Source organism: Tenrec ecaudatus, chromosome 17 (genome assembly GCF_050624435.1).
Source record: "Tenrec ecaudatus isolate mTenEca1 chromosome 17, mTenEca1.hap1, whole genome shotgun sequence".
Lineage (NCBI taxonomy): Eukaryota > Metazoa > Chordata > Mammalia > Afrosoricida > Tenrecidae > Tenrec > Tenrec ecaudatus.
Window position 1 is genome coordinate 39,935,268 of NC_134546.1, and position 22,204 is coordinate 39,957,471.

At 48.0% G+C, this 22,204-nt stretch overlaps 1 protein-coding gene across 1 annotated transcript in view; it reads left to right on the forward strand.

The window, feature by feature from the left end:
• Positions 1–22,204, forward strand: part of MSH2 (mutS homolog 2) — an 84,332-nt gene that overhangs the window by 27,348 nt on the left and 34,780 nt on the right. Inside the window, exon 8 of the mRNA XM_075535597.1 lies at positions 20,565–20,674. Coding sequence (XP_075391712.1) covers positions 20,565–20,674 — 110 coding nt within the window. The remainder of the gene's footprint in view (positions 1–20,564; positions 20,675–22,204) is intronic.

The following is a 22,204-nucleotide window of genomic DNA, read 5'->3' on the forward strand; positions in this document are numbered from 1 at the left end:
GTAGAAGCCATTCATGTAGAAACCACGAGTTGTAGGACTGGATGCTCCCTTCTGGTCTGTTAGCGGATATTGATGGAAGACAACTAGAAATTTTGCTTTTCAGAAATGAAGGTTAGAGGTACCGGGTTTATCATGAGTAGACCCATTACACTAACTATGGGCAGCTGAACAGGGTTCGGTGGCAAAGGAAGGATTCTTAGGGCCCCATAGACGGTGCTATCACATGTATACAGAGCATTCCTGGACCAGCAATCAGTCCAACATCAGCATTAAAGGAAGGTCGTGCATCACAGCCCGAGTTCCCTGAGTAAACAGTCCAGGAGGAGGCCAGCGGCAGACACCCCTGTCTCGCGTTTGTAAGGTGCAGGATGACGTGCATGTCCTCAGATTAGGAACTTGATGTGGGCTTGGAACACCTCAGCACCAGGGAGTCTTGGCTGCTCTTCCCTCTGGTTAGGTGGATGGATGCCTGTTCTGTAACTAGCTCGTATAGCAGAGCCCTCCGGGACGCGTCTTGAGACCAGGTGCAAATCTCCAACCACAGTGATGGAAGCTGTTGCCAATCACCGGAAGATCCTGGGACCGTGAAACAACGCCAGGAATTCGCGTGCTTTTTCATGCCTTTACCAGGGGTCATTGCCATTCAGGAAACTTAACAAAATTACCAGTTGTCAGCAAGTTGACTCGACCTTACTTGTCGGCAAAGGATTCTTAGTGGACGCTTTTTTAAGATCACCAGACTTCCTCTGAGGCGTTTCTGGGCAGACTTGACCGGCCATCATTTGGACTAGGAGCTGAGTGCATTAACCAGGTGCACTCCCCAGGGATTCCTTTAACAAGACCATTCCCACCCCAATCCACTGAATTCATTCTGACTCATTGGAACCCCAAGATAGTGAGTGTGTCCAACATCAGTCTTGGGAGCAGGCAGCCTCCCCTTTCCCCGATGGAGTGGCTGGTGGTTCGAACCATCAAACTCTGGTGTATCCCCCAGAACCCAGCAGACTGATTCTAGGCCTACTCCCCTTCGTGCTCGCCTGTGAGAGGAAGTGAAGCCAAAGGGTCCCTGGTGCTTGTTTAAAGGGAGGTTACAGAATGACCGCAAAGCCACACCCCGCTGAGTAATGTCATTATCAATCGGGCACAGGCTGTCTTTGAGCCCCTTTCCCCTCGCAGATCTCTCCCTTCACGGGGTGCGTCGGCCACTTGAGTGGCATGTGGGCATAGGATATTTCTTCCATCAATCAATCATTTTCTTGGGGGCTCTTAATAGCTCTTATTCCATACATCATTTGTATCAAGCATATGTGTACATATGTTACCATCATCATTTCCAAAACATTTCCTACTTGAGCCCTTGGTATAAGCTCCTCTTTTTTTCCCTTCCCACCATCCCCAATCCTTGATCGGTTACAATAGGATATTTATTGGAAAGCAGTTCCGTCCTGAGAAAGTTACTGGCTGTGAGTTAGGAACTCCCTTAATTTTCTGCACCTGTGTCCTGGCCCCCACCCTACCCTGTTATCCTCCCTACTTATAGCTCTTGGTAATCTCTCTACTGCCCCCTTTCCACCAATATTTTTAAATGATTTTATACTATATATTTAAGCTGATGTTCCCCCTCGTGTGTGCTCTCTTTAGTTATTGGTGGTTGTCCTAGAGTCGGCTCTGACTCCTGGGACTCCGGGTCCTCTTCTAGGACCGCTCTGTCTCTGGTCCAGTCTGACGTCTGAAGGCCTGCACTTCCCCCCTCCAGGCACTCCACTGGCTGCCAGCCCTGATCACAGTACGGAAAGGCTGGATTGTTGGGAAATGCAGTGAACGTAGTCTTGCATTACTGGGCTTTCCTGCAGAATTTGAATAGTGTGGTCCTTCTGAAGTTCTGTGAGGTTCCACTCGATGAGAATTTGCTCCTTATGCGCACCGATTCCTCGCGTAGTGCATTGCCTGTTACCTGACATTTCGCATTCATGACTGCGAGTTGATGAGGTAAACCTGGCTGCAGCAATGAACACCAGGGGCAAGCGTAAGCTGTGAAGGTTCACTGGCGTGCTGACTTGGCGGGGGCTGTGCGTCTCAGCGGTTTGCCAGTTAGGTGCGGCCAGTGGTGGCGTCTGGCACATAAGCGACAATGCAGTGATCCGCCAGGTCTGTGGCCGGTGAAGGAGCAGCATTTGCATATTTTTTCTGGGGCATAGTCTGTAATGCTCAACTTTATCCGTTATTCAAAAGTATGTGTGACCCCTCTCTCCCAAGAGGGAGTACAAGTCAGATAAAAAAGGGAAATAGTAGCTTACCCTTTTCTCGGGCCATCTTTCTACTGCCCGGGATTCGTGTTCCAGGACGGGGTCCGGCGGGCACAATGTGGACTCGGGGCACCCTCGTGTGTCAGCGTGGACCTGCACTCTGGGGTTTTCTGGGAGACCCTCACCAGCACTTCCCTCCAAGCTGCCTCTTGTGGGGGGCTCGAGCTGCCAGCCTTTGGTGAGCAGCTGAGCCCGTGCCTGTGGACTGTAGGTAACACCCAGGCCCACGCTGTCAGGTGCTGTTGAGTCAACATACGAGTTAAAGCAGAGCTACCCCGCAGTGCTTTCTAGGGCAGGCTCTTTACAGTGCAGCCGTGGAGGCTAACGGGACGGCCGGCGAGGGAGCCGGCAGCCATCCCCAGGGAGCAACGCCCTGGCAGTCTGCTCCCGTGAAGGTGGTGGCTGTGCCTCCGGTGGACTCCGCTCCTCAGTGCGCCTATCTGACAGCTAAGGACGGAGTTGGACTGCCCCACGGCGTTTCTAATACTGCCATCTTTTTTTTTAAAGGAAATTTAAATTTTGTTTTTTTGCCCCCATCTGCCCCAAATTACCTTTTTAATTAATATTATTTTAATGGTTTTATTGACATCTTATACTTTCCAATATAGCCATTTCCATATGACTCTCCTGTTCAATCCAGCGGGCGGGGTTATCAGTCATCAGTGCTGCCAGCTTCCCCCTGCCCTCTGCCCTTTGGGCACCGTCACTCCTGTGACTGTCTCTGAGGGCCATCCACCCTGACCTCCATGCACCGAGGGTCCTAAGCAAAGGGACCTATGAAAATCTCACGTGATCAGTATGGTAAAACAAAAACCTTAAAGGGCAGGAACTAGTAAAGACCTAGAGGGTAGTTATGTGACTCCTCAGTGCCAGCCTGCCCCCTGGGTGTTTCATCCCTTCTGTGGGCCCTTCTGAGAGGGCTGTCCAGGGACCTCACACGTGGTTTGGGGTCGCCATTGCGCCCACGCCCTTTCACACCGAGTTGGTGGCGTGTTTGAACTTCTGATCCTCCTGCCATCACACCTCATGAACACACTGGCTGGCGTGCTTCCATGTGGGCTTTGTTGCTTCTCTCTGAATCAGCGGTGCTCAACCTGTGGGCCGTGGCCCCTTGGCGGGGGTTGGGGTGGGGGGGAGTCGAATGGCCCTCTCACAGGGGTCACCCGATTCATAACAGTAGCAAATGACAGTGATGAAGTAGCAACGGAAATAATGTTATGGTTGGGGGGTCTCCACCACATGAGGCGCTGTATGAAAGGGTGGAGGCATGAGGAGGTTGAGGTCCACTGCTCTAGTCGGCCCCTTGCTTAGTTACAAGCCTTTAAGATCGCAGACACTATGTCTTAGTAGCTTGGGCATTGTCAGCTTTCAGCACCACACCTGCTTAAGCACCCGGGTTGTCTTCTGCGTCGTGTCAGGGAGGTGGGTATCCTACAGTGCCACATTATCAGAACAAACCGTTCTTACACTGAGGCAAGATTTAAGTAGAGGCCCAAAGTTCATTTGTTTCCTTGTTACACACACACATGCACAAATACATAGTGTGTGTGTGTGTGTATATTTGTCCCACCTTACCCCGCTGTTATGTTCACCCATCACTCACCTTTCAGTAATTCCTCTCAGATTCAATTCAGTTGTTCAAACACGGCAGGAAAGCTACACACACGCCAACAATTTTAGAACACTCTCTGGTCTCATACCTGTCATCATTGGCTCCCCGCTCCCCTCAAGAGCAAGTCTTTTCTCCCGTGTGCAGCCGGTGGGTCCGACACGCCAACCTTGCACTTGGCAGCCGGATGCGTAACCATTGAACCACCAGGGTAGATCATGGAGGTTAGGGGTTTGCCTGGAGGGAGGATAGCCTGGCTCCCTTCCCCAGCTCCCTGTGTACCATGGCCCGGTGTGCTTGCTGCGTGCTCCCAGAGTTCTCCAGGCAGTGATGCCCTCACATTTTTGGTGTTATGTAGACCTGCGAGAGATCGTAAAGTTGTCCAGATCAGGTGTTTCCTGGAGAGGTTTGGCATCAGAAGTTGCTCAGCATGGAAAGGAGTTGGGCGCCTGTTCCAGCGTGAAGGTGCTGAGAGCGGTATCCTTTCTGTACTTGGGATGGTAGAGACTCTGGGTCAGGGGTAGAGAACCCTTCCTCTGCCAGCAGCCAGTGGGAAATTTATAATCTCACTCCAGCGCCATACTGGTCAGTCATTCAGTTACCTCACCCCGACATGAGACCAGGCGGAGTGGTTTTGTGTTAGGCTGCTAACCCCCAGGCCGGCCACTCAACCCTGCTAACTGCTCCTCGGGGGAAAGGAGAGATAAAGAGTCACCGTCTCGGAGACCCACAGAGGCAGTTCTGCTCTGTCCTCTGGGGTCGATGGAATCCACGCCGTGGTAGTGACCCGCTGGGGGGAATGTGATGTGTAGAGTGGCTTGTCTCGTGGGAGGCATCCAGTGTTCGCTGGGGTTGATGGTTCTGTGGGCTTCACACAGCCCCCGGGCTAGATGCTCCCGTTCCTGGTGTAAGTGGACCCCAGGATCCTGGTCACTGGGAACCTGAGTTTTGAAAAGCACAGACCGGTGTCATTTTTTTTTTTTTCAGGATTCTTCCTTTTTTTTTTTTTTAACGTTTTATTAGGGGCTCATACAACTCTTATCACAATCCATACATATACATACATCAATTGTATAAAGCACATCCATACATTCCCTGCCCCAATCATTCTCAAAGCATTTGCTCTCCACTTAAGCCCTTTGCATCAGGTCCTTTTTCTTTTTTTCCCCCTCCCTCCCCGCTCCCCCCTCCCTCATGTGCCCTTGGTAATTTATACATCGTTATTTTGTCATATCTTGCCCTATCCGGAGTCTCCCTTCCCCCCTTCTCTGCCGTCCCTCTCCCAGGGAGGAGGTCACATGTGGATCCTTGTAATCAGTTCCCCCTTTCCAACCCACTCACCCTACACTCTCCGACCGGTGTCATTTTGCATAATTCCGTGTAGCTCCCCAGCTGACGGCAGGGAGAAAGGCAGCTGGGTTGAAGAAGGACCCCCACACGGGCAGCCTCGCGACTTAAAACAGGGCAACATGTATTACTGGAAGTTAAATTCGCTCCTTTTCTCTCGATGTTTTTAGTTTTTTAATGAAGTCTGGGTTTTTTATCTGAATAGTCTTCCTAAAAAAATAAAAATAAAAAGCACACTCAGAGACAGCAGAGGCAGCAACAGTTTATAAAGTTAGATCGAATGACTAGCGCGCTCTACTTCATCTTTCTCTTTTAAGAAATACCTAAGACAGCTTGGCCTCCTTATTTGTGCCTGATATCTCTTGATAGTAAACCGGGGACAAGCCCGGCAGGAGCCCAGGTGGCACAGTGGGCAGATGAAGGGCCGCAAACCCCAAGGCCCTCAGTTCGAAACAACTGCCTGGAAGAGTTACAGTCTCAGAAACCCGCTGCCGCTGTTTCAGCCCCCGCTCTGTTTGGTCTCTGAGAGCTGGAGTGGACTTGATGGCAGCCAGTCGGGTTTGGGGGACAGTATTGTACATTTGGGCAGATTCCGATTGCGCTTAACACAATTCCACTGGGCATCCACATTGTTTTAATGATGGGTTTTATTGTCATGGCCTCCTGCTCTGTTCTGTTACCATGTGCTCCTTCAGTCCCTCCCCCTGGCCTCGTGGGGCACTGGCTGGTCAAGTCCTGGGCTGCTCCTCCACCAGTGGCTCCCTGCTCCTGTAAAGGTCACGGTGGGCAGCCCTCCGGGCCAGCTCTGCTTGGCCTCGCAGAACACGGCGAGCCAGAGGATGGAGGGCACACAGCCGTGACTCTCTGGGTCCTCCTGGAAGCCTTGGCCATCTTGCTCAGCACACCACACCTCGCCAGTTCTTCTTCACTTCACCATGTGTTCGTTGCTTTTGTCCTCTAGAGAAGCCCCGCTCCGTAGTGACTGGCTCTGCCTCTCTGCACGCCCTTCCCTCTTCGTTCACCTCTGTCAGGCAGCCCGTGCACACCGTCTCCTCCCTTCCACATCCTCTGCTGCCTCGTCTCCCCGATGAACCTTCCAGTCCCCCAGGACTGAGTTCTAGGCTGACTGTATAATCACATTCGTTGATTGTATCATTTCTTTCTAGATAAAATAGAGGCGTGTCAACGCAGATTGGTATTTCAGAGAGATGCCTAATCATCAGCTTCCCTTGGCACTTTTTAACCTTGAGCCTGTGAACTTGCTATTTAAGTTGGTTAGATTTTGCATTTTGGAAATACATGTTTTTAAATATCACTTTTATTAGTTTATAGAAAGCAGTATGTGTTCTTTTTGTTCTAGACCATTTTATTGGGAGCTAAAACAGATAACCTACGGTTCCGTCATTCAGTCACCTCAGGCAGCGTTGTACAGTCGCTGCCACAAGCAGTTTCAATACATTCTCTTCTTTCTTGAACTCCTTGGTATCCACCTCTTGACACCCCATTCCCCACCGTACCCCCAAGAGCCTTACTCTACTTGTTGCCTGTAGGTTCATCAATCCTGGGTTTCACATACTTAAAACTAGTAAGCCATATAACAAATTCAAGTACATCTGAGACACACACCGATATGGAGGGAAAAAAGTGCACAAAACCACAGAAACAACTGAAAACAGATAAGGCCCAGTATGCCTGGGGGGGGTGGGGGCTTCAGCTGTCAGGGTTTTAACCATTCAAGTCACGTTTATCAGTTTGATCTAGTCCTCTCTCCGGTGCACTGTTTGGTAACCATGTTCTTCCCATCCCTTTAGTAAGGATGGAGGGAAATCACCAGAGGCTTACTTCCTGTGGAGATCTCACAAATGCATCTTGGGCTTCTGTTATCCATAGCCTTTTGGGAACCTGAAGCTCATAATTTAGGCTTCCTTTGGCTTCAGATGATGTGATTTACAATCCTTGGGTCACTGCTGTTGGTGTGCTTCTTCCGTGTATCAGCCGAGGCACCTGATTTTACCACAGAACTACATTAAAAACGTGCTGGAAAAACTCAGCTTATACACAAGTATAGACAGTAGTTGCCATCACACTTAGATGGCTGCTTGTTTGGAAACAAGCCTTGAAGACCCCAGACCCTATTAAAGATTTTTTTTTTTTAAATAGGTAAGATGTTCAACACGGGCCGAAGTACACCATCCAGAGCTAACATTTTGATTTATGTCACTTCAGTTGTTAGGACAAAATTACACAGGGTCAGTTTTGCTATACTGCTTGTTTTGAAAGCATGGCCTTGTCCTAGCTTGGCTGGCATAGTTGGGAACAATCTGAGAGCATCCTGAGAATTTTGCATTTGTTTGTACACAAGTCTGTCTTGCATTACCTAGTGTTTACTAGATAATAGCAAAAATGATCCAGATGAGTGGAGGAGTGGAAGAACACAAAGTGGGTATACACGCAGCCACGCACTCTTCATCAGCTGCCTGCTGCAGTTCCCTGTGTTAAGTGGTTAGGCCAGACCTACTTATTATTTCCATCTGGTGCCAAAGCCTTGCTCCCCTTTCAGACAGCCCTCCTTCCACCGTTCCACACTCATGTGCAAGCTGCAGCCCATTGGAAGGCTCCTTCTGCAAGCACGCTCGGATTTTTGCTGCGGAAAGTGCCTTATTTATTGTAATTCTTACGAGTTCCTGAGCCATTTAACGTGTGTGAAACTGCCACCACTTGTGTTCACCCTGTCTTTTGTGTGTGTCACTAATGGAGTTTCTGATTGTTAGTGCCCTTAGCCTGACAAGCCCTGTGCTTTTTGTTGTGCAATTTTGCATGGCAATGTTTTTAGCAATGCAGATGTTGTAGGATAAACATACATACCCTTTCTCCACATTTATTGACTGCCTCATTAGCCAGTGTTTACAACAGTAGGACAAATATCTGTCTGAGAATTTCGTACGTTAACAAGGTATGTCTGGCAGTGGCGAATGCCGGAGCGGGTGTGAGGTGCGAGTATCAGGCGGTGACCTTGAGGCTGTCAACTACGCTGGGCCGTGAGCGGTGTACCCATCCTCCCTTGGTGATCTGATGTCATCAAACTCCATCTGATGTAGCCTCAAGGGTGTTTTTAATGAAGCACTTTTATGGGGGACTCTTACATCTCTTATCACAATCCATCCATCCAGTGTCAAGCACATTTGCACATATGTTGCCATCATCATTTCCAAAGAATTTTCTTTCTACTTGAGCCCTTGATATCAGCTCATTTATCCCCCTCTCCCGCCCACCTTCCCTCATATTTTCATGTCTTAAATCGTCCCCTGTCACCCTTCACCCACTTTTCTGTTGTCCATCTCCCTGGGAGGAGGCTATATGTTGATCCTTGTGATCGATTCCCCCTTTCTCCCCCCACCTTTGAGCCCCTAATAAAACGAATTAAAAAACAAAACAAAACAGATGCTGAAATCAGAGGAAAGCTTCATAGGAGAAAGAAATGTTACGTTGTCAGAATGACAAGAGCAGTCAGTGCTGGTAGTGGCGGAACGTGACACTACCAATGAGGTACTGTCAGAAGGTGCTCCGTGGAGAATGTGGCAGGTGCCTGTGTTACATTAGCAAAAGAGGATTTACCACCCAGGGAATCTGCAAAGGAAAAACCATAAGGCAGTGGCGTAGGGAGTTAGAAAAGAGGCCAATAGCAGCTGACAGAGTAGGGAAGGGTCATATTATGTTGATTTTTGTCTGGGTTTACCTGCGCTTCACCTGCGCTGTGGGTTAGAATCGACTTGCTGCAGTGGGCTTTGGTTAGATTTGGTAGTTGTTAATGGTCCCATCAATATCATAATTGGTGATTCCAGGTTCATATTAGTATGAATATTGTAAACACTTGTTAGAGATATCATACCTGCCTTATTTTCCACCTACATCGATTTTCAAACTTCCCCCACAAATTTATTATTTTTTTTCAAATTTATTAAAACGGCAAGATCAAACTTAATCAAGTACTTAAGACAGATTGCAATGAATCATACAGGTTATTTATTTAAGCCTCGTCGAGAGGATGTGGCCATAGAATGCTTACATCTCTGTTAACTGCAACTCACAGTCCTTGTTACCACTTACTAAGATTTGTAACAGGGTTGAGAATATTAATACGAACTTAGTTTAGATTCAGGGTGATTTTTCAACCACCTGGTCTCTTCTGCTGACTCTGCTTGTGGCTGGCATTACCCTTGGTTCTGGGTCAGTGCCCAGTAAGGAGCTGCTTCCCATCTGCTTTTCAGAACTTCCCTAGACTTCGTCTTGATCCTCGTATTTCCTGTTCATTTAGCTTGATTAGGAAGTCTTGGTGTCTGTTCCTAAATTATTTTGCCAGCCTTTTCCAATTGCTTTTGGTTGTTTAAAATAAAGTGTTGTGAATGATTTGAGAGAAAAGACCTTGCCCCTAATTTGAGCGCAGTCAGTACCAGTGTACTTAGCAGCCCCCGCTCTGCCAAACACAGGTGCAGGAAAGGCGTCTGGGGCGGGGAGCCGGGGTTCTGTCCAGAGACTACTAGTACAGACGCCGCGAGTCTCAGGAAAGGTGCTAGTGAGTACTCTGGTGTCCCCCTGATGGTCAGCAACGTGGGAATGCTGGTGGAGTAGTTCCCACGTGGACCTCGTTTTCAAAGGGCAGTCTTGAATTCCTCCTCCCCACGAATCTCCTTTAGTTCTGCAAAGGCATTGAACTGCTAACTGCAAGTTCAGACCCACCAGCCGCTGCACTGACTGTCTGTTTCCATGAAGCTGGGCACTGGGTAGGTACCCTTTCTAGGGTCGCAGTGAATTAGAATTGACTCGAGGCAGTGGCTGTTTTCCTCGGTTTGGCCGTTCAGTAAACGGTCCTGTCATCCGGCCAGCTGTCTTAAGTCTGCAGTCGGCCTTTAACGCCTTTCCTCTCCCCCATGCCCTCCCCCACTCACCAAGTCCTGTGGATTCTGCATCCTAAAGAGTCTTCCGCTCTGTCAGCCTCCCATCCCCACTGCCCACTCTAGTCCAGGTTGCAATCATTTCTCACCTGAGCTACTGTTTGCCTTTGAACAGCTGCTTCCTATTTTCTTGCTCTTAAAAAAAAATTTTTTTTCATTTTCTTGGTCATGCCAACTATCTTAGATACAGACATACAAGTGTTGTTAACCCGCTTTATCCCTGCTGAGGCTTTTTGACTGCCCTTAGGATTAGCCTGGTGGTTCACAAGGTGCTCCATGAATTGCTGCCCCTGCCGACCTCTCTTGGCCATCCTTCCCTTCCTAGTATGGATTGGGAGTATTTGACTTAAAACAACCAGGCACAATACAAAATGCATGTTTGCATTGTGACTCCAGGCATACCTGTGTGTTTTCATCCATACACATCCCATATATATACATTGTTTTCGTCCATACATATCCCATATATAAAAACCACTGGACTAATTATGTTATGGACTGTTGAAAAAGAGAATCATGTACAGATGTGCTTTACACAATGGATGGATGGATTGTGATTGGGGTTGTGTGAGCCCCTTATAAAGATGAAAAAAAACCACTAGAGTCATGTACTTTGACATGCTCTATTTTACTTAATTGAAACAATGCAAATTGAGATTTTCTATATTAACAGTAGGGCCTTATTCTAAAAATATTGTTGGTCGGTCTGCATGAACTTGAACACCCCCCCCCCCTTTCTGACCACATGCTTTCATTGTCAGGCCTTTGGATGTGCCGCCCTTTGAACCTGGACTTCTGGCTCTTCCCAACTTGCTTGATTTTAATTCAGCTCATCTTTAGGATTTCGCCGTAAGAGTTGGTTTTTTTGAGGGGAACTCTTGCTTGTCTCTAGATTTGGGTAAACTGGCTCTGGTCATGTGTTTCAAAATGACCCCGTGTTTCCCTGTCATTGTACTTGGCACTTCTTTGGACTTAATCATTTAATGCCTCTCTACCATGCCGACCCTCTACCCCTAAGAGTGTAGCAGCAGGGGGATGAGGTCCGAACGTGCCAGTCTGGATTCTGGCCGGTAGTAGGTGAGTTATATGCAATTAATAGGGCCCTTCCAGTCGTTATCCCTTATGTGATATGCTCAAATTCTAGATTTATATGCCTGTGGCTGCAGGCCCATATTGGAGAGCATTCTCCACTAGCAAACAGGAATAGGATGAGATGAAGAACCGACTTCGCGGAGGAGGCTTTGATCGGACTGCACTCTGATGGTTATGCCGGTAACTGGTACTCACAGTGGAAGTAAGGAATTCGATGCTGCAGCTGAGAGGAGAAAGAGAACTTTCTGGGGAGACCTCGGAAAAGCCTGGCTGATTACGATTGGCAGGAGGCCAATCCCTGTGGGAAACATCTTGACAGACCCCGGTCACGTGTGCATAAAGAAGGTACAGCGAGGGGTGGAGGAGATAGATCCACATATTGGGGTGAAATCTGACTGTACCACAGAACTCCCACCAAGCCGCCTCTCCCTGCTTGGGTCTGGTGGGTGTGGTGAGACGGTAGGTGAAGCTGCTGATCAGATTCACCTGTGAGTATTGTGAGGGGGGTGGATTCCCCGCAGTGCCATCCTGCTGCGTGTGTATAAAATGAGCAACTGATCAGGGAGTGTGATGTCATTACCTCCCAGAACCAGTGTCTGGTTTGTCCCTGCCTGACCTTCGGACTTTGGACGGCCTGCACCGACCATCACGTGAGGTAGTTCCTCGTTGGGTGAGTTTGTGGGACAGGCAGCACCCAGAGAGATGAGGGGACCTCTTCAAGGGAGGAGGGGGGCCAATGCAGCAGAGTAACATCTTGGGAGAGTTGAACTTTACTGGGGACTTTTTCATCTCTGACTCCTTGGAACTAGTTTGGTATTCTTAACAAAAGACATTCTTACCATCGTAGGTATGAAGGAACATCGCTGGGGGGTGCGGGAAGGTGCAGACTGGAAACAGCTGTTCGTGTTGGTTGATGATTGGTTGTGGCAGGCGTTCTAGATGTCTTGCCAGTGGGTTTTCCAACAGTGTTCCTTGTTTGACTCCAGTCTCTGCCTGTAAAGGTGTACCACCAGCTGGCCAGTGGTTCTGACGAGGGTGACCATGTGTGGCTGAGTAGAATGCATCCACTGAGTTTCTAAGGCGACCTTCCTGAAGCAGTTCTCCTGACGTCCCCAGGGGCTTCTAGCAGGGGTCCCACCGCCAACCTTTTGGATCGTGGTCAAGTGTTTAGTGTTTGCACTGTCCAGAGCCTCCTAAAGGTCTCGTCCCAAAAATTAGCCCTTTGCATACATCATAACAGAGGACTAGGACCGGGGCTCGTCTCGAAAGGTGAGGGAGGAGAAGCAGACATGGGGAGAAGAGGCTGAGCGGGCTCGCCACCTTCCGTCACTGCTCGGGCCAAGGCTGTGACGGAGAGCAGGGCCAGAGTCTGGTCTCGGCCCCTTTGGGGGTTGAATGACTCTTTCACAGGGGTCACCCGTTTCATCCCAGTAGCAAAACTACAGTGATGAAGTAGCAACAAGAATCATGTTATGGTTGGGGGGGTGGTCACCACCACACGAACTGTATGCAAGGGTTGTGGCGTTAGGAAGGTTGAGAGCCGCTGCCTTACAGAATGAAGGACACAGCCCATCAGGGAGCAAGCCCACAAATGAAAACACAGATGGGAAATTCCAAAAGGGTATATTAAGAAAGAGCAACATTGTCTATTTTGGTAATACAGATGCCAAGCTGCTTTTTTTTTCTTCTCTAATTTGGTGTTTTTATCAACTGCAAGTTAAAACTTCTGAATCCACCAGCGATAGTGTCCTTAGTAGTGTTTTCAATCTGTGAGTAACTGACTGAATGGAGGCAAGGTGAAGACAGCAAGCCCCAGGCTCATTGGTGATCAACTTGTAAAGGTATGGATTTCGAGGATGGGCCCGGGCAGCATTCCCAGAATACATCTTAACCACTTACTTTTGATAGGCTTAGGGCTTTCCACTTTGCACTGAAGTTTGTTCTACTTTGCAGTGTAGCAAATGATGATAGTGCTTCTAATGGTGACTAAGCTGTGCTTTGTTAGAGATAGATCCTTGTGCGCATTAAAAACAGCAGCTGTTTGTGAGCAGTGCACAGCTGCCCGCAGTGAGCGGGCACAGAGGCCATCAGATCTGACCTCTGGCCGCATGGGGAAGAGGAGCCGCCACCTCCGCGCAGACTGGAGGCCTAGTGTCGCAAGGCAGAGGTCACAGGGCCGCCGTCCTCCATCCTTTAGGCCGATTCTGACACCAGCCCTTGGGGGTTTGTCAGAGAAGTTAGCAGGTTACCACGAGCCAGCGCCAGAAAACACTAGCTGCAGTCTCAACAGCAGTGTTTCTCCTCGCCAGTAGCCCAGTCTCCCCTCCTCTGGTTTCCAGCCTCTAGGCAGGAGGGGCAGGAAGCCCCCCCACTCTTCTTGTCTCATAATGTCTGCGTCCTGCTCTGCCCTGCCCAGTCCTGTGGTCTCTTTGCCTTGACCTCTCTGTGGTCGCAGCGAGGCTTGCCTTTGAGCGGGCACTTGTGTGTTCTGCCAGTGGCTCTTTCACCTTGATGGTCCCAGGAAGTCTCTGCTTCTGAGCTGGCTCTGAAGCTCATATCTATCGGAAGTGGCTACCAGAACGGACCAATCCCTTCTATAAGTGGTTCAAACACCTGGTTTGCATCGGCCCGCCTGCCACGGTACCTGCCCCTAACACATCATACCGGGTCCGGTAGATGCAATTGTTCAGCGATAATAAGTAAAGATTATATTAATGTCATTGAGAGCATGAGAGATAGAAGTGAGAGAGAAATGATGGAGTCAGACACATTTCGTGGTAGCAATGCTCACCTCGGCCCCGCTTGGTGGTCCACGCGGGGAGAGAGAGAGAGAGATTGAGATTTAATGCTAACCAAGGCGCTTATATTCTCTGGGGACGTGCAAGCCCCCTAATTACAGGTGAGGACCTATGCCACAGGACAGGGTTGTGCTTTAGGTAATACAGTAATGGGAGGGGGTGATCTGGGGGTATGCATGTGTCAAGATGGGCAGATCCTAGATTCAGGACGGCAGCCTAACTTTGGATGTCACAGAGCTGGTTTGGCCTGTTCCCTGGCTCAGCTGATAGAGACCATTATCAGTAGTGTGTGCACTCCACCTACAGGAACCAAAACAATGACTGCGAGCCTGTCCATTGTCCTTAACTGCAAGGAGGGGTTGCTCCTACCTTAGTCTGGTGACTGACTGTCTTCAGGGAGGATGTCTGTAGGCATCTGACCTGCCCCCACACCCACCCAGTCATTCGGTGGGAGTTCACGGAGACAGTGGATACAGGAGCCATATTAACTTTGCCACCAGTTCTTCCAAAAATTATTTAGTGGTTTGCTTACTTGGGCATTTAATACATTTAAAAAGCAAACAGTTACTCTCCCATGCCGTAACTGTGCTCGGGTTAGATGACTCAAAGCTCATGACCAGTGGCTGGTTGCTTCACCAGATCCTGCCTCCTTTCATAACGGTACTCATTCTACAAATGCTTATTGTTGCCTGTTTCAGCCGGGCGCTGTCCTCGGAGACGCCTGGTCAGCATGGGGACTGAGAGCCCTCTGTGAGAATGCTGTGATAGCAGAGCCCCTGGGAAGGACCAACGATTAAGCACATGACCGCTCACGGAAAGGCAGGCATATCCTGAACCCACCAGGAGACACTGGAAGAATAGGTTCTGCTGTGGGTTAGGTCTTGAGCTACTAACTGAAAGAAAGGTCCGTAATTCCAACCCACCAGCTGCCCTGTGGGAGAAAGATGAGGCCGTCTGCCTGCTCCTGTAAAGGCTTCTGTACAGGTGAAACTGAGGTACAGGGAGACAGACAACTGACAGGACTAGGGCGAGCAGAAACAGAATAGCTTGATTAGAGGGCGCTCCGGACGAGGTTCCAGGTTCCGGGACCTAGGCCCACAGCTCAGGAAGTGGTGCTCAGCAGCTGGGGCGTGGGTTCTTAAAGGGGTGGTGAGGACTGTATGGCAGTTAGCATATGGGGTCTGGACACTTGTCGGCTCCCTGTGGCTTTCCTCAGTCCCGGAACATCTGGTTTCACTGGCTGTCTTAGCTGGCGCCTCTGCTACTGACCTTTGGCGTGTGCAGGGCCCGGACCTGCTTCCGCTCAGTCTGAACAGCTCCCAGTCTTGGAAATCGCGTGTAGAATCTATGAGGTCACTGTGAGTTGGAATCGACACGCCCTGGCTTTTGTTTTTGGTTTGGGTGGTTGCTTTTTTTGGCTAGAGGCATTTTAGGTGGTGCCCTGGAGAACTGCTGCCGGAAGGTCCCGCCTTGAAAACCTTGTGGCGCGGTCCTGCTGCTCACCTGTGGAGGTGCCATGCGGTGGACTAGACAAAAACCAACCAGTTGAGTCTCAAAGAATAGCCCATGCGGTACGACAACAGTCTTTTGATGGGTTCGGATGGTTTGACCTGGGGTGATGGGAGACGTTGGGTCAGGTGTTCAAGGAAGGCCTCTGGAAGGCGTCCCTGAAGTGAGCCCTGGGTGGACTAGGCTTGGTGGCTTGAAGGCGTGCAGGGGAGGTGTACAACCATTTTGTGTTGTGTGATGCTTAAGAACCCCTCCTTCTCAGAACATGGATTTTTAAAGGCGATAACTAAGCTTCACACAAGCAGTATGTTTATTAATGAGATAAGTTCTTGATCTAGAAATGTGTCCGTTTAATGCGTTAGGTAAGGTCTGACAGCATGTCGATTAATTCCCCTTTGACCAGAAATAACTACAGCGAGTGTAAGTAATACTTGAAGATGTCACCACAAACTAGTGTGCTCGGGAAGGCACCAAGGAGTACGGTGACCAAGGCACTGTGGGACTGGTAATGCTACTGTGGCTCACGGGATATTAGTAATGGAAAGAAACGATCCATTTCCGTGAGCTGCTAGAGAAAGTACGATGTAATTAACCTCTGTGGTCTGTAAGACTCTGAGATGGATCGTCGTGGGGTCTAGAGGCTGTGGTCACTAGTGGAGACGTGTCCATGACCCAGCTGGGAATTAATGAGCCTTCCTCCAATCTTGAGACTGCATTCGTATCAGTTCTAGGCATATTTGTTCAGATTGAATGAATGCGGTGAGAAGCGTCTCTGATGCATGCTTTCCTGTTTTTAAACCATGTCCTTCTCGTTCTGAGTCCAGTGAAATTGTCATTCCTTGTCATATCCTGGTTTGTAATGTCCACATAGTTTTGCAGGGTCAAAATATAAGTAAACATCACTTGTTTTTGTTTTGCTTTCTTAAATCATTTTATTGGGGGCTCGTACAACTCTTATCACCATCCATCCATCCATCCATCCATCCATTGTGTCAAGCACATTTGCCATCATCATTCTCAAAAGAGTTTCTTTCTACTTGAGCCCTTGGTATCAGCTCCTCATTTCTCCCCCGCCCCCCGCCCCCCGCCATCCCTCTGTCCCTCATGAACTCTTGATAATTTATAAATTATTATTTCGTCATGTCTTTCACTGACTGATGTCTCCCTTCATCCACACTTCTGTTGTCCATCCCCCAGGGGGGGGTTATATGTAGATCATTGTGATTGGTTCCCCTTTCTCCCCCCACCTTCCTCTTACCCTCCTGGTATGGCTACTCTCATTATTGGTCATGAGGGCTTTATCTGTCCTGGATACCTTGTGTTTCCACCTCTGATCTGTACCAGTGTACATCCTCTGGTCTAGCCAGATTTGCATGGTAGAATTGGAATCATGATAGTGGGGGGTGGGGAGGGGAGAAACATTAAAAAACTAGAGGAAAGTTGTATGTTTCATTGGTGCTACACTGCACCCTGACTGCTCGTCTCCTCCCCACGACCCTTCTGTAAGGGGATGTCCAGTTGCCTACAGATGGGCTTTGGGTCTCTACTCTGCATGCCCTCTCTTTCACAATGATAACATTTTTTTGCTCTTTGATGTCTGATACCTGATTCCTTTGACACCTTGTGGTCACACAGACTGGTGTGCTTCTTCCATGTGGGCTTTGTTGGTTCTCAGCCAGATGGCCGCTTGTTTACCTTCAAGCCTTTAAGACTGCAGAAGTAGACATTTTTCTGGTATTCTCTGCTTTAGGCGAGAGCCGTCTGACAGAAGCAGCGATGCCCCATGTTCACGGTCTTCTTCTGAATCCAGCTTGGGTTGCTGGCAGTGTCCCGCACCATTTTCAAGTTATCTTCAGCACAGTTTTACTTGCATGTTCTATTAATGCTACTGCTCATTTATTCCCACATTGGACCGGGTCACCTTTCTCTGGGTGACTGGTCTTGCAGGTTTTTATGGCACCGGCAGTGAGGGCTTCCCGTGTTGGCTGCCATCTGTCACGACATCTCAGTTGGTACTCTGCCGGTGCCTTCAGTGCAGCCTGGGTTTCTGCCTCGTGTCTTTGGTGGCTCTTGGGCATGTGCCACCTCCTGAAATGATGGGCCAATTCTCAATGCTATAGCACCTCTGTGCATTCCTGCAAGCTTCTTTGGACACTTCCTGCATCACTAAGTATTTTGTCCATAGACTCCCCCAATGTTACAACTCAAGGCGTTTGCTTTTTATTATTCAGGTCTTTTAGCTTAAGGTGTGTTGAGTACATTCTTCCTTTTTTTCTAACTCCAGGTCTTAACACGTTTCATTATTATGTTCTGTTTTGTGGACTTGCTTTAATTTTCTTAAACTTACTACGAGCAGGCGGTGGTCACTTCTGCAGTCAGTCCGTATCCTTGTTCTGACTGATGATACTAAGCTCCTCCATCATCTCTTTCCATAAATGGAGTCAAATTGATTCTTGTCTATCTGGTGAGGTTCACGTGTAAAGTCAGTCTTTGTAGGCCTGTAGATATTATCCTAGAGCTGACAATGTTGTACTTCAGGCTAGACCTTGAAATGTTGTTATTTATACTGTGGATTTTATTATATGCAGATGCTAGTGTTTAGAAGACAACGGACCCCTGTGAAATAGAAACTCATGTACATTGAGCGATGTAAGGACTGACAGCAGTAGAAGTTTGTGTGCGCATACGTGCTGTGAACACAGGCTCTTGGACAGGCTTCCAGCTGAGTCTGCTGGTTCATGAAAAGTGGCTTAGGAACCCTTTGAAGGATGCGGTTTCCTACAAAATTGGGCAGGCTTTCTGAGGTGGGAAGGGATTTGTACTTGAAGAGACTCCTGTCAGCAGGGGGTCATGTTGAGCATTCTGCAGACAAAGCGGCTTCAGGTCTGCAGCTGCCTGGGGAGCTTCCACACAGCTGAGCCCCTTTCTTCATGACTCGGGAAGAGCCAGGGGGGAGAAAAGCTGTTTTTACAGTGCACGCCCCGCCTTCCTACAGTGTGTCGTTCCCAGCAGATGGGACCATGGGGTTGTCGGAGTCAAACTGCAGTCCCGTTTCCGGTCCCCGATGGCCAAGGCAGCTATCTGGATGTGTTCCATCTTTGACTGCTTGATATTATCCTAGACTTAAACTTCGTGCATTCTGCATTTTTATTACTGATACATGTTTGTGGCGGTTTCTCCTCATTTCGGGTGTGCCACGCCAGCGCATGAAGGTCTCACTTGCTCCCCGCTATCCACGGCATGAAGGCTAACCGCCTTGGGGGAGGCAGGTCCTCAATGGCCTCTTTAACCCAAGGGGCTGGTCTTGTGCGACTCCGCCAGGCAGGGTCCGGCTGCTCTTTATTACATTGCCACTGGCCAGGTTTATTCCAGGTCCTCCTTTGTACTCCAGTGAAACCTGCTGGCTCCTGGAACCTGCCCACGGCTGGTCACCCGCGGCTGTTGAAGTGCCGGTGGCACAGATTCGAGCCTCTCAGCTCTCGGCCAGCCCCCAGAACGGCAGCTGAGTGGGGATGCACACTATCCGCCATAGGTTTCTACGGCGTTTTCTCCCAGCTTCACCGAGGCTGACTTCTGTGCGCTTCTTTGATGTGGAAGCCCTTGGGGGCTTTAGTCTTTCATTGGGTCACTGTCACCAAAATAAAAAAATCTGGAATAAATATTAGAATTCATCCTATTTTGTATTTTAACACTGGCAAGTTTGTTTTTTTAAACTACATGCCACCTACCTTCGTGGAGGGGAAACAACAGTGGCCATTAAGCCAACACGTCTTAGATCGTCCTACATGGCTAAATATGACGGTTGAATTGTGTGAATATTTGCCCCCCTCCGTTGAAAATGCTCATGAGCTGGGGAGGAAATCACGCGCGAGCCTCTGCATTGTGCTGACAATACCCCCCTTTGCCCAGTCTTCTGTGGGCTAGTTCAGAATCACGCACCCGGCGTGGTAGCACAGCAGACGCTACGTGGGCAAAGTGTTGTTTATAGACTGTCTAAATGTTTCACACATACTCTCTAAATATGTCTAGAGGCTCTCGTGATTAATAATAAAGCTTGAATTCCTATTATAATTTTGCTGACCTCATAGTAGCTTTCCATCATTACTTTATGACATCAGAACCTACTAAAATTTCTGGAAAAGATTGGGAACTACTGCTTTGGATCCATTGCTAGAGATCGAGTGTGCGTTCCAAGGCAGTTTATTGGCGATCAGAACATCCTTGGCTGTTACCGATGATGCTACTGTTAACTAAGTACTGCCGTGTGCTGTGCTGAGCAGTATACCAAGGGTTGTATGTAGTTACTCGTTCCTCTTCTGAGTCGCTATTATTCTTTCCAGTGCACAGGTAAGGAAATGGGAACTCAGAGTAATTTTCTGAAAGATCCCAAAGTCACTCAGGAGCAAAACCGGGATTGGGATCCAGGATTCTGGCTCTTAATTCTAAATTTAAACCCTTCACACAGCACACTCTGTTGCGCCCCATCATCCCCAAATCTCTACCACCTAGCTGCCATCCAGCCCTCTGCCCTGTGGCACCGTATGTCTGCAGCACGGCAGAGTTCTGCCTGTCATGGAGCCGCCTCTGGCTGGTTGGTGTGCTTGAGTCCTTTGGTTAAGCTCTCTTAGGTAGCATTAAGCAAAGTTCCATCATGTAAAGGCCGGGCTTCATTTAGCCCCTGTTAATTGGAGCACTGTATTATTAATGGGATTAGGAAGATAAGGTAAGTTATTTGGATGGCTTTGACTGGGTTATTAAATCCACAGAGAACTGGAATGCTTGCAGTTGGAATGCATGCGGGCTTTTCGGAATTTCTGGTGCGTCTTATGAAGGAGCTTGCGCCCTGAAGGGGAGACAGCATGTTTACATTTGAATTAAAATACCGGCAGCAAATATCTCTGACCTGCAGTCTGCTATTTTATAAAACAGAACTTTCTCTTTTTCCTTTTAGGGAAACACCAGTCGTTGTTGTTGGCCATTTTTGTGACTCCTCTTATTGACCTTCGTTCCGATTTCTCCAAGTTTCAGGAGATGATAGAGACAACTCTAGATATGGATCAGGTATGCAAGATGTTGTTCAATTCAAATACCAACACATTTTTTGAGAGATAAGGGCATACCAGAAACCTTATCTTTCAGATTTCTTATTTTTTTATGTCTGTCTTTGGGACTTGTGTTGTATCTATCCGAGATAGTGGATGTAAGATGAAATGATAGATGAGGGAAAGTTTTACTTTTATTTAAGTTTCATTAAAAAAAAGTTTGGATTTAAAATTAAGAAAGATTAACAGAGGAAATTGACTATGGGCATCATTGGCCAGGTTTAAGAAAAGTTCATAAAACAGATTTTACATATGTGAGGAAAACAAGTCATTGGAAAAGGTGGGAAGATCAAGGTACGTCGGGAAGGAGGAGTACTGACCGGAAGGCAGCTTTTCTTTTGTGATCTGCCACTTGGGAAATTCTCTAGGGGAGAAGATGACACAGCACAACAACCCCAAACCTTTTTTTATTGGTGTCTTATTTATTTGTTTGTTAGTTTATTCACTCACTCACTTATTTATTTGTGTTCTTTGGTTTTTATGCCTGTTCCTGGGTGATTTGGGGCGCTGATTGAGAAAATTGCATAGGGCATCTTACTCACCTGAGCTCGCGCTCCATGCAACCTCTGTTTACCTCTGTGAACGAAGAGGGTCACAGAAGGACAGCGACTTGATGGCGTAGAAACGAGGGAGGTGCTGTCAGCCATCCAAACAGATGAGCTTGGACAACGTTCTCAAGAATGGAATCACAGACTTGACAAATGTATTAATTGTAATGGAGAGTACTTTGAAGGTGATAAGGTTGTTTTGTAAGAAATATTAAAAACACAAGCTTTGAAAACAAACAAAAAATTGCATTGGATAGATAGACTGCAGCAGCCCCACTTTCTTAGATAGGATGTTTCACTACATTTTCAGCTATTAATTATCTTAATCTTCTTAATTTATCATCCTAGTTTTAAATATGAGAAGAATTCAAACCCACAAATTTTATTAAGATGGAAAAGGAAAGAAATATTTGAAAAAGAATTAGGTTTTGAGGGACTTCCAGGGGAAGCTGTCTACAGACCCAGGGGGCTTGGTGGTTATCTGCCAATCTTGAGGCAGGTGGTTTGAATCCACCAGTTTGGGAACTCTGCCAGAGGGTTTTTCTTTTACAAGAGGCTGTGCCGTATATACGGGGTGTGCAAGGTGGATACTGCAATCCAGAACACAGTTTGAGAGGAGTGGAAGCTAAAAAAGAACATTGGAAACACATATATATGGATGGTGCGAGGGCCATTTAGTGTAAAAATGTCAGCCTTCATGGCGATTTTCATAAATATTTTGAAGATCTGAATTTTTCTTCAAATTTTGCAGTAAACATTTCAGAACACATTTTAATATATAGCAGTCAATGCTAAATGGTGAGGTTGACCCCAAGTTTCTTCATAACACAATTCTAACTTTTAAGAATTCCTATACACTGGTGGAATTGTGCTATCTCATAAAAAGGCCGGAGCATTTTAATTTTCATAAGGGGATTTTAACTGCCAGATGCAGTTTGAGT